At 37.8% G+C, this 12,488-nt stretch overlaps 1 protein-coding gene across 1 annotated transcript in view; it reads left to right on the top strand.

The window, feature by feature from the left end:
- The window catches only part of Asap1 (ArfGAP with SH3 domain, ankyrin repeat and PH domain 1), a gene marked incomplete at its 5' end in the record, with an annotated part of 270,321 nt that overhangs the window by 180,610 nt on the left and 77,223 nt on the right, over positions 1–12,488 (top strand). Inside the window, 4 exon segments of the mRNA XM_013521324.1 lie at positions 2,453–2,528; positions 4,552–4,674; positions 10,449–10,457; positions 11,597–11,697. Of these exon segments, the coding sequence (XP_013376778.1) occupies positions 2,453–2,528; positions 4,552–4,674; positions 10,449–10,457; positions 11,597–11,697 (309 nt within the window).

The following is a 12,488-nucleotide window of genomic DNA, read 5'->3' as shown; positions in this document are numbered from 1 at the left end:
TGTACCAAGTACCAAATAATGAGGACTAGGACAATATTTTCCCATCAAAATATGTCAAGTACCAATTTCTAGGCATTTGAAAGCAGTCAAGTACCAAGATATGATTGTAGCCATATTGAGAACCTATAAAGCATTCTATACTCAGGTTTTTGCTTGAAAGATTTCTTCTTCTGAGTACTATTTCCAGTTCCACCCTTGTACAGCATTTTATAACCCTGGAGTGTGGATGCAGCTATTGCAATGAAAGAATATGGGAAGAAGAAAAGAAATTCTATCTTCCGCATTTCAGCTCACCCACACTAATTACTCCTCACTTGCAGATGTGAACATTGTCAGTAACATGCTGCTCTCAAAACAAATGTATTATCTTGCTGCTAGATTATCATTACGATCTGCAGAGTCAACAGCATTTCCAAACATTACATTATTATCTCTCATCTTACATACAATAATAAGAGCAAATACTTACTGAGGGCTTCCTTTATAGGTTAGGATAAATAACCTGCCAAAGATATTTACATGTATTTTCTCATTTACTATTCACAGCCTTTCAGGAAATTATAGCTCTAAAAGCATCAATAACTTGCCCAAAGTCTCATTCATTCACTTAATATTCAATAAATATGTGGCAAAATAGACCTAATAAGCACAAGAAGTGAAAGAAAATAAATTGTATTTCAAAACTTAAAACTTGTTTTTGAAAAGAAGGAAGACAGATGAGTCATTCCTGGAGACAACAGGAAGGAGGAAGTAGTACTCAGTGATAACATGTGTAGGATTTCTTTGGGAGTTGATGGAAGTGTTCTAGAATCAGTGGTGCTGGTGTAAAACATTGCACATATACTAAAAACTACAGAATGCTACGCTTAAAGCAGTGTTGTGTTACATGAATTTTATCTCAGTAGGGAAAACAAAGTGCTTTGTCTTTAATTGTTTGATCAATCTTGCATTCTTACATCTGGTAATCTGAGCAACTTTGTTGAAGATAACAATATGTGATAGAACAACCATTGTTAATTCCTATCGTCTGGATTTGAAATTCTATTTGTGTTTTTGTATTGTTTTGGTTTTGTCTTCATTGTTATTTTTTTTCTCTTTAAAGTAAAAAAAAAAAAAGAAAACAAAGTACTATCAAGGACCTTACAGCAAGAAAGTAATGGAATCACATTATCTTCGTTACTTTTCTTGTTGCTGAGACAAAATATCAGACACTCAGAATTAAAAGAGGAAAGGTGTATGTAGCTCACAGTTTGTAGAGGTTTCAGTCCATAATCAGCTGTTCCCAGGCAGGGTGGCACATGGCACGGCAAAGGGCATTGCAGAGGAGAACTACGGCAGGCAGAGGGCAGCAGAGAAGGTAGCAGGCAGCGCAGTAGTGAACCAGCAAGAGACAAGTGAGGACACTAACCCTCTTTCTGTCCCTTATGTTTTATCCATGCTACACCAAGGGCAGGACATCCATAATCCTACCAGAACTATGTCAAACCAATCAGTGAACTAATTTAGTGATCACACACCCTTGATTCCTGCTCCAAAACTTAATCCCAGCATCACACACTCTAGATCCAGCCACCTCTGAAAAACCCCACCACATAATGCTTTGGGGGGACATCTAGACATAGCCATAGCATACATCTTCAACCCAGACCTCTATCTTTCAGTGCATGTTATTACACAGTGTGCAAGAGATTTTGAGGTTGAGCCTGTATGTCTGCATTTCAAGAATCTCCAGATGAGGACCCAATATAGTACTCCCTAATGTCTCTTTGATCTGGATTTTTGAGATGTATTTGCTGTTAATTAGTACTATACATTTAAGTTTCTTGAATGCTTCAGGATGTACATGGAATATATCAGGAGGAAAAAGCCACCCCTAGAATGTAGAAAATTAGTGCTTGACTTACAGTCTGAAGCTTGCACACCAGGTTTCAAAAGAGGCTGATGGAGACCGTGTGTGATAGGATACAGCTTTCTAGATCCATTGATACCTCATTGCTTTCAAGTCCTTGTTTCACATGTGTGTTGGAACCCAGAGATCTCTGGGAAAACTTAAAGAACTCTTCCCTTCCTCCTGCCTGTTCCTCTGCTTCAGACATACCTTTCCTGTGGTCTTGAGGCTGACTTCATTTGCGCAGTGGCTGATGGGTCTTTCTCTTTTGAATTCAAATATAGCTCAGCCAGGAGGAATTCTCCACATAGAGTTGGCTATACACATTGGGAAATCATGTGAGGACTACAATTATAATTTATATTGACTGTGATATCTCCTGTCAGATGTCAAGTAATAGCCACAATTTGTTGGTACAGCTTTATTTAATACTGGAAGTAGGTTTACACTGGGGGTCTGGGGGTGAGTGCATTGTGAGAGTGTGTGTATTTTCAGATTTTGTGGGTAATTATAGTTCCTTTTCTTTTTATATTACTGGTAAATAGCCATTGTTTCCCATTGCAGTTTCTTTCAAGATGGCTTGAAAACAGCTGATAAACTGAAACAGTACATTGAAAAATTGGCTGCTGACTTATACAATGTGAGTACCCTGTGTGCTACATACATTTCAAGCTGTGATAAAATCAGTAAATCTGAAATCTGTTTTAGAAGCAGAAAAGATTAAGTGATGTCAGTTTAAAACCAGGGTAGAGAAGCCTTCCGTGTCACTCAGAGAAGTCGTCAGTGCCCAGATACTGCAGTGTACCTTTTAGAGCATGGGCTCATCTGGGAAGAGAATATGTAGCCATTGGTTCTGGATGTTACATCAGGGCTTAGTAGCTTCTCCTTTCATTGCCCTTCGGTTAGCAGTTGCAGAAAGAATGCCTGATCATGGAAGGATAAACATTAACTTTCTCTGAGTGGGAAGTTTATGAATTTTTTATCTAGTATTCTTCATTCTATTTTTTAGTATCTAGGTTTTGCTATAAATAATGGAAAATCTAAAAGAAACCTCTGAGAAAAAGACTAACTACATACATAGAACTGTAGAATTGACAGGCCTGTTGCCTATAAACCACTCAGTGATGGGTATCAAAAGAATGTCTTACAAGTATGTGTACATACTCAGATAAGGCTTTGAAGTTATAGATAATACAAATACACAGGTTGAATATCCCTGATCCAAACATTTGAAATCCAAAATACTCCAAATTCTGAAACTTTGAGCATTGACTGAAATGACACAGTGGAAAACCCCACACCTGTCCTCGTGTGACAGGTTACAGTCACAGTGCGGGTGCACCAAAAATACTGTGAAAATTTTCAGATAAAAATGCTCATCCTGTGTTCTTGTATAAGGGAAAGGGTGGGATGTGGGGAGTTGAGGTGATATTATGTGCGTGTACAAATCTGCCAAAGTGAAACCACTTAATCTGAATGACAAATATGCATAAATTAAAAATGTGAGAGAAGAAAACAAAGTTACAAATGGAAAAGATGAATCTAATATATACCAGATAAAATACCCTTCGTTATATAATGTCCCCTTGGCTGTATTACGATATTGCAGCATTATATTAACTTTGTGTATTATTGCTTGTTTTTGGAGAACATAGAATGATGAATATATGCAGAATTATACATATTATTTCCATTTGTAAGTGACCCGTAAGATTTAAGATTTAAGAATGGTGTGTACTGATTTTTTGAACCACTTAACTTTGTGCTGTCCCTGTTTCATAATACAGAAAATTAAAATATTATTAAAAGAAGGGGAAAAAGTACCATAAAAGACACATAGGTGTGTATTTCTGATTTTCTTTTAGTAGGTAACATAGTTTAAGTTACAGTTAAATTCCAATGATTTTTTTTTTTATTGTTTGTTTGTTTTGTTTTTCTTCTGGTAACAGGAACTGAACTCACGACCTTGCGCTTGTCAGGCAGGCATTTTGCCGCTGAGCTAAGTCCCCAGCCCTTCCAATGATTTTTTAAAGCTAGCACAATTCTTTATTCCTCATATAGTGCTGTATAAACTTTTATATATGCATTGGCCCATTGGATTCTTGATTGTTCGTACAATTCTGGCCCGTTTTATCACATCATGAATGTTCTTGTTACCACCTTTTGAAAAGCCAGAAGCATGATTTTTTTATTCTTTCTCCTTTTCTTTCTTTTTTTCTTCCTTTTTCAGTGCTGGCACGTGCTAGGGAAGCACTCTACCACCGAGCTTTAGTGAAAACCCTTTTAAAATTTTATTTTAAGATAGTGTTTCACTAAATTGCCCTTCAAACTTCTGATCCTGCTGTCCCACCCTCCCAAGGAGCTGGGATTACAGGCATATCTATAATGTCTTAACCCTATGTGAAATAGTGTTTCAAAAAAAATTGTCTAACTTAGTTGGATTATTTAATAATAAAGCATGGTGCCTAAGTTGAGAATTTACCAGTACTTCCTCAAGATGAGAAAACTCTGCCTCATATTTTAAAATGAGACAGTATAACAGACTTTAATAAGAAAGTCAACTGTATAATTGAACTGATGATGAGTAGTATATTTGGATAAATTAAACTCTGTTCATAAAAGCTTAAACAATATGTAATAGAAGTAATTTTTTTCTTCCATAGATAAAACAGACCCAGGATGAAGAGAAGAAACAGCTAACTGCACTCAGAGACTTAATAAAATCTTCTCTTCAGCTTGATCAGAAAGAAGTAGGTGGTTTATATGTTCCCAGCAGGGCTAACAGTGTAAGTGAGGCTGTTTGTGATATACTCTTTGTGTTTCCTGATCTCCAAAACAGGCACATTGACAGCTTCCTGCCAGAGGGGTTGGAGCGGGGGGGACAAATGAGACCTAGGATACTACTAGTATGTGATACCCAGTATAAAAACTGAATTGTAGTTACGTCTCCATCCTTCTTGGAAAGAAACCCTTGATCTATAATTCTGTAACTCTAGATTCTTTATTTCTGTGATAGTCTTTAGAACCATGGTGGCAAACCTCTGGCTCACGTGTTGGGACCAGCTGCTTACTGTCATTAAAAGCTCTAAAAGGTTCACCATCACTGTTGTAGACCATCTTTATCTTTCTGGAGAGCCAGAAAGGGCATGTCTCTTTTTGCCATGAAAATAAGAAAATGTTTTCATGTAGAATCCTGTGGAAGCTTTTCCCCACAGTTAGGAAAATTAAAGTGAGATGGTCCTTGGATATTGAAACAATACACAGTATGTGGTAGATGTTAGATGAATGTGGCACAAATTCTTAATGTAAATGCCACTTGCTCAAGCATGGAATTAACACGCACCATGTGCCAACCCCTATTCCAGGTATTAAGCTTTAGTCCTTTCCATCAAGGAGCTCATTGTCTAGTAGAACAAATAAGCCATATGAACAATCAGTCATTTCTAAAATGGCTTTGATGCTCTTTGTGATTCCACAGAAAGTAGCCTATAACCAGAGGAAACCTAAGCAAGCCAGGTGGAAATCTGCCTGGTGTTCAGGTGCTGAAGTAGTTTGGGATGGGGTAGAAGGAGGGGTGAAAAGTGGATTCTGAGATGAAAACTCAGACCTGATTGTGAAGGAACCTGGATCTTGCAGTGAGGAGCAGGGACTTTCTAGGAAGGGTAAATTAAACAGTGAGCATCATTTGTTATGTGGGAGAAAGTGAAATGTGCCTGTTTTTCTTATGAAATCATTGTAGATTAAATTTAAGTACAATACTTAAATGTAATATTTATTTTTTGTTGTTGTAATATTTAATAATTGCATGAAACAACTTTTTTTATATTGTCAATTCCTTATGATGTCTTACAACAGTGGCGTTCTCACTTTTTAAAATTCATAAAATTTCTGAAAGGGATTCATGAGTCTAAAGCACACTGGCCTTTACAACAGCCCTGAGGGGCTGGGGATTTAGCTCAGCGGCAAAAGCGCCTGCCTGGCAAGCACAAGGTCGTGAGTTCGGTTCCCGGTACCAGAGAAAAAAAAAAAAAAAAAAATAGGTACAACAGCCCTGAAAGTTTTCTTTACTAAGTGCTTACAACTCAACTTTCTGCTTCTCCAAATACAGTTTCGTATTCGCTTACTTTTGTTCAGGTGAGAAAAGCATAGCCCTTTAACACTGGGTGCCCACTCGCCTGTGGAGGAGGCATAATGGCCAGGAGGATCTGTGCGTGGAGGCAGCGTCTGTACCAGGCAGTCTCCAGCTGTAACTGAACCTCTGGTCTGAGGACTCAGCCTGTTTTAGAACTTCTAAGTGATAGAACCTCAGTATAGGAAAGACTGAAACACAGATATGCTGTATTTCTAGAAGCTGTTTATCACTGACTTACACATCCTTGGAGAAGTGATCTCTGTGAATGATTTCTTCATGTAAGTGCAAGAGCACAACCCAATTTGAAGGAAGTAAAGGTAGATTTCTGTCTCAAGGAAAAAACATGAGAATTTTTACTTACTGGAATGCACTTGACAGTTTCCTACCTTTGTTTTGTCACACAAGATTACCTCCTTCCTAAATATGGGCACTTTCTTAAAAGAGAAAAAAAGTCCTTTTTTGTTTTGCATAGAGACTGATGTATTCTGCTAACTAAATAACAAAGTTTCTCATAAGCCAAAGGATTATACACATGATAAAATGCCCATGATTTGATTTAACTGCACCCTAAATTAATAAATGGCTTTTCGTTAGCCCCAGGCCCAGAGTATTTTACAAGAAAAATTCATCTTTTACTCATACCTCTCCCTTTCTCATGCATTTATCATCTCTTGTTGTAAAATATGTAGAGCTAGTAATGATTTTTAATGTCTTATGGTGTATGTTTCTCAAAAAGTACTGCTGTGGTAAGAGCTCTGGTGAATATTCTAGTCTCACATTTAATCTAATGTGGAAGTGCCCAACAAGTCATTTAACCTTCTTACCTCCACAAGGTTCTAACGTAGCTCCATTAAAGGAAACTAAGGGGACTGGGGATTTAGCTGAGCGGCACAGTGCCTGCCTGGCAAGCATGAGGTCGTGAGTTCAATTCCCGGTACTGGAAAAAAAAACAAAAAACAACAACAAAAAAAAAGAAACTAAGATTTTTCTTTGTAAATAGATCCCTGGATTTTTGAAAGGTTCACTTTTTTTCTTGTCAAGTTTTTAATTGTCTTTGGCAAGTGTTCTATAAAATGAATTATTGTAACCTTTTATAATAGCCTAATCTCCCAGAAGAAATTTACTACATAACTATGTTTAGTGTTACAAATACTCTGTTTTTGACAGTGATATAGATGAATTATATTTATGGTATACAAAATCATTTCAAAAACTTCACCTTTTTGTTTGAGTAACTGATGGACTTTGAATAGCCCAGTGCAGTGTGGTTTGCAGGTTTGGTGGATTCTATACATTGCTCCTCTGTCTCATTTGCACTGTCTGACACATTGCCTGGCACTGAAAAACTACTTGATGAATATTTATTAAGATGCAATCAGCCAGACATGGTGGCGCATGCCTTTAATCCCAGCACTCAGGAGGCCGAGGCAGGAGGATTGTTGTGAGTTGAAGGCCAACCTGGGCTACAAAGTGAGTTCAAGACCAACCTGAACTGCACAGGGAGACCTTGTATCAAAAAGACCAAAAAAAGATATAACCAGAAGGAATCCTTTGCCAACTCACACCATACGTTAGAAATTTGAAGTTCCTATAATAGAGGTTTGGTTTTAAATTGGACACCAGATACACATGTATAACCCCTTTAAATCCTTGAGTGTATCATTGCTTGCTATTTACAGAGATCTGAGGGGCTGGGGACTTAGCTCAGCGGCAAAAGCACCTGCCTGGCAAGTGCAAGGCCGTGAGTTCGGTTCCCGGTACCGGAGAAAAACCCAAAAAAACAAAACAAAACAGAGATCTGAGATTTTATAATCTGTTTAATAATGTGTTTTATGTATTAATAGGGTCTCAAATAAAAAAGTGAAGTGATTTGTTTGTACTGCTAATAAAGAAGAGAAAATGAACTAAAAATAATAGTTTCAGTCTATAGTTTATATTTACTGGCTCACATCATGAAGTTTCCCCCAACTTATGTATTTTTACCAAATAATTATTTTCATTTGCATTTGTCTTTCCTAAATGCATGGTTGATTTCTGTTATGCTGTCAAAGAATTGAGAACCTACTTTTTCCCCTAACTTAATCATTCATGTTTATTATAGAAAATACATGCAAATACAGATTAAAACAAAATTCCACTATTCAGAGACAGCTTACACTGTATTCTTTCAGATTTTTTCTTGTGTGTATGTATGTGTGTGTGTGTATGTGTATATGTGGTATATATATAAAAATTTAAAATATATAGGCATATTAAATTATATACTTAAAGATATATGTATATGTACATATTTTAAATGTGCTTTGGTGGGATATGTTTTTCTCATTTATTTAACAAACCCATGTAAAGCAATTGAAATCATTGCTATGCTGGTAACCATGTTGCAGGTCCTAAGCAGTGTGTTCTATATGCAGTATTTTGTTTGGTCTTCAGGACCTATTTCATTTCTCATATAGTATGTGTATTTTTAAATCATGATTAGTATTATGAATTTTTCAATATCTCCTTTCTAATAAAAGAAAATCCTCTTTTCACCATTTATATTGTTCTGCTAAGCAAGCTGATCATTATTTCTCAAAGTGCACAGATAATAAGCGATAGAACTATTAAGACATGAAACTCATGCATAGTTCATTTAGGATTGCCAATGCTGGACTTCTGAAACACAGTGCTTGCTTTCTGCTCTCTTAATGAAGTCAAAGCTAGAGTTGACGCACCTCTAAAAGTATATTTGTCTGATGTAGAACAAACGCATTTAATCTAAGTGTTCAGAATTTAGGGTTTATGTAAGTTGTATGTGTAAAGAATGTCTTCATGTTACATTTTTAGAATATAATAGTTTTCTACATATCATTAATATTTGAATCTGTGTGTAAGAAAATATACAAGGGCTTTTATTTTTTAAACTTAGACTTCTAAAGGCTAGCAAGTGAGCTAAAATACATAGTTAAAGCATTTAGACCTAAGAATTATGTAAACAGATGAAGAGAAGTTTAGTTCAATGCCAAGAGTTCTCAGATTATTCTTTTTAATAAGAATTGAGCTGGGGATATAGCTTAGTGGCACAAGCACCTGCCTGGCAAGTGCAAGGTCCTGAGTTCAATTCCCAGTACAAAAACAAAAGAGAGGAAAAAAAATAAGAATTGATATTTAAGGAGATTTCTGATTTTATTTTTAACGTTTCTGGGAGATAGGAGATTCCTGGCTCTAAAGTAATAGTTGTAATTTTCATGCAATTTCATTGGGTTAAACCAGGAAACTCTATGAATTTTATTTATCTCCAGAACTAATGTTCCATAATCAGGGTTATGGACGAAATGGTGCCCCCTCAAGAAAATACTCTGTTCCTGCTGTTGTTCCTGGGGACTATGCTAGTAGCACTAGTAGAGCCAGGCTGCTTTTTTTGTCTCTCTGGTGTTTAGTCTAATTCCTCAGTCCTAGAAAGCACAAGGACTTAGCCAAATTACTGTGTAGTTCAAGGCTATGGATTCTGTTTAACTGTAAACACTTAGAAATACCTAGCCTTCACCCTCTACCTGACCCTTCCCCACATAATCAAAATTGTCTCGTTAGATGGAAGGACTCAGGCCTGTTGAAGAGAGAAGTTACTCAGATTGTTGCTTATTTCGTATGAGTCACTGTGCCTGGTTAGCTGTCAGTAACTGCACAAGAGCGCAGGACAGTGGCATGGTCAGACTATGAGGCAGGGCTCAGTCCCTTCAAGGTCCTCAGTCACTCAGTCCTGACTTTCAGGAGTTGTTTGGGACATGCTTTTCAACACAGAATTCATCAGAAGTAGAATAGCCTTCCAGAAGCACATTGTCCCAGAGCTGTTCCTGCATCTGGTAACTGACATTAACGTGCATCACTGAGCACACACCAGCTACCCAAAGGGTCCTGCGTATCTAGAAGAAGCCGTCCTGGCTTTAGAGGTGTACTGTGCATAGTCATAGTGAATGACCAGTGGTAGAGTTTAACTCCCCCTCAGCCCACTACATTTCAGGTGTTTTTTATGAACTGGATATATTTACTAAGTTCTCTTCACCTCAGGTGGGACGAACAGAACTGTGGCTCTTTCTCGGTAATTCATTTTTGGTTTCACTAAAATACTGATACCCTATGTACACACATTTGAGTTTTTTCAGCCATTCTGTCTTGGTGAAATATGTACCTCATGTCTTCATTTATCTGTGTTTCTGCACTCACTCAGCATGACCTGATAGATATGAAGATCACCACCTAAAGTATGTCATAATTCTAAGTGTGTATAGTTTATCTTTACAGTGCTTTATCTTTGCAATGATGTTTTCTCTGTTCATTATATATAAAGTGCTAAAATTATGGATGATAAACTTTTCAACAAAATTAACTATATTTTCAAATGTTCTGCCTTTTTTTCTCTGTTGCTCTTGCCCTTCCTGATCGAAGTCTAGGAGAGTAAGTCAATGCTTTTTGTGAGAATGTATTGTCCTTACTGTCTGGAGACCCATGTTCTCATTCTATAGCTCACTCAGCACTGTTCATCTGTTTCTTATGTGTTCATAATGTAATGGCTGTTTCTAGTCATGCTGTCTTAGATACTGTGGTTCAGCCCTGGTGGGGTGCTCACACGACATCAGGCCTGCTTGCATCTGCATTGCTGGTTTGGCCCTGTCACCTTTACCGCATCATACACTTCCCACTGCCATGGAATCATCTTTTTAAACAAGAGGGTGCTCAACCCCATCTGGGCAGCTTAGTGAAACCCAGTCTCAAAATAAAAAAGGGAATATAACTGGGAATATAACTCAGGGCAGAGGTTCTGGGTTCAAGCCCCAGTATCAAAAGAAAAAAACATATTGTGGTAGGTATATATTACAGAAGCGCTACAGACTGAGTATGCTTATATGAAATGCTTGAGACCAAATTCAAATCTCAGAGTTTTTCAAAATTTTGAAATATTTGGAGACTTTACTATTGGTGTCGCTATTCTGAAAAATCATAAATCTGAAATACTTCACAAACTTTTTGGGATTATCAGCACTTAAAACTTTCAGATTTTAGACTTTTTAATTTGGGATGGTCAGAATAGTTATAAAATAGAAACTTCATAATGGTTGTTTACTGGTCACTTAGAACATTCCCCTTTTAGGTAGAGTAAACTCACAGAATATGTAAGGGAGAAAAAGTGTAACTTAACAGAAGAGCGCCTTCACATTGTGTGGACTCTGTTTTGTGGTCCATTTCGGTTCTCCATTACTTCTTGTGTTTGTTTCTACTGCCGTGTAAACTGGTTTGAGTCTTATTGTAGTCTGCCGATATTTTCTGTATATTTGAACTCACTTCACAGTAAAGCTAGGTTCTGGACTAGAAATAGAAGACCTGGACCCCAGGCTCCATGTCTGCCTCAGACCTGCTTTGGATTCTGGCCAGTGTTTACCTTCCTAGTTTCCTCTTGTAAAATGAAGGCAAGGACCTAATAGCTCTCAAAGATCCGTAATTCCCTTAGACCAGTGGGCAAAGGCCCAATGGTAGAATAGGGTCAGGAATCAGAGTTGTCTCCGGTTTTCATTTAACCTGTGGTTTCTGTTTCCTAGGATTCCCAGAGCCGGCAAGGAGGATATAGCATGCATCAGCTCCAGGGCAATAAGGAGTATGGCAGTGAAAAGAAGGGGTACCTGCTAAAGAAAAGCGATGGGTGAGTGTGAGCCCAGGGCCCCATGGTGTGATCAGTATGGTTATTGGGTGCTATTAAGCAGGAACTTTTCCCAGCCTCTTAGATTAGAACATATACTTAAAAATTTTTCAGTGCTCTGGTCTCCTCATAGAAGTCTAAGATTTAACCAGTCTTTATTTAAAAAAATAAATAAAATCAGTAATTGCTTTGTAGCCCCAAGCAGCACTTGTGACTTGTAATGTGTACTTTAGGAAGGCAAGAGCTGAGAAAGCACCTCTGTTTCTGTCTTTGCTGTGGAATGTCTACCTGGCTGCCCAGAACCCAGCCTCAGGGGTTGTCCTTGACCTTCTTACATCACAGGCAGTATGACTAAAGATTTTCCTTTCCTAACCTAAAAATACAGTAGTGCATTGCTTGCCGTTTCTGCTGCCCCTCCCCCCCCCCACCGCCAGGTGCTCCACCGTCATCTCTCCAGGACTCTTCAGCAGTCTCCTAATGAATCTGTTGCTCTTCTCGCTCTTCTCCCTCACCGTCTCACCTCTGCGCAGCACTTTGAGTGGTTTATTCAGAACTGTAAAGCATACCCTTGCTCAGAATGGCCTAGTGTCTTCACTTGCATATAGTATGTTGCCTAGCCTTTCTCATTTGCCTTTCCTTAGGCCATTGCTCCCCTGGTCCTGCCACACTGGCCTGTTGAGATGATTCTATTTCATAGTAATTATATAAGTAGTTATATGATATCATATAGTAATTATATGATATGTGTCTTCACCTAAGGTATATATGCTTTGTTTTAGGTTGTTGCAATAGTT

Source organism: Chinchilla lanigera, unplaced genomic scaffold (genome assembly GCF_000276665.1).
Source record: "Chinchilla lanigera isolate Chin_1 unplaced genomic scaffold, ChiLan1.0 scaffold00060, whole genome shotgun sequence".
In the NCBI taxonomy this organism is placed as follows: Eukaryota; Metazoa; Chordata; class Mammalia; order Rodentia; family Chinchillidae; genus Chinchilla; species Chinchilla lanigera.
This window is presented reverse-complemented; position numbering and strand designations above follow the sequence as displayed.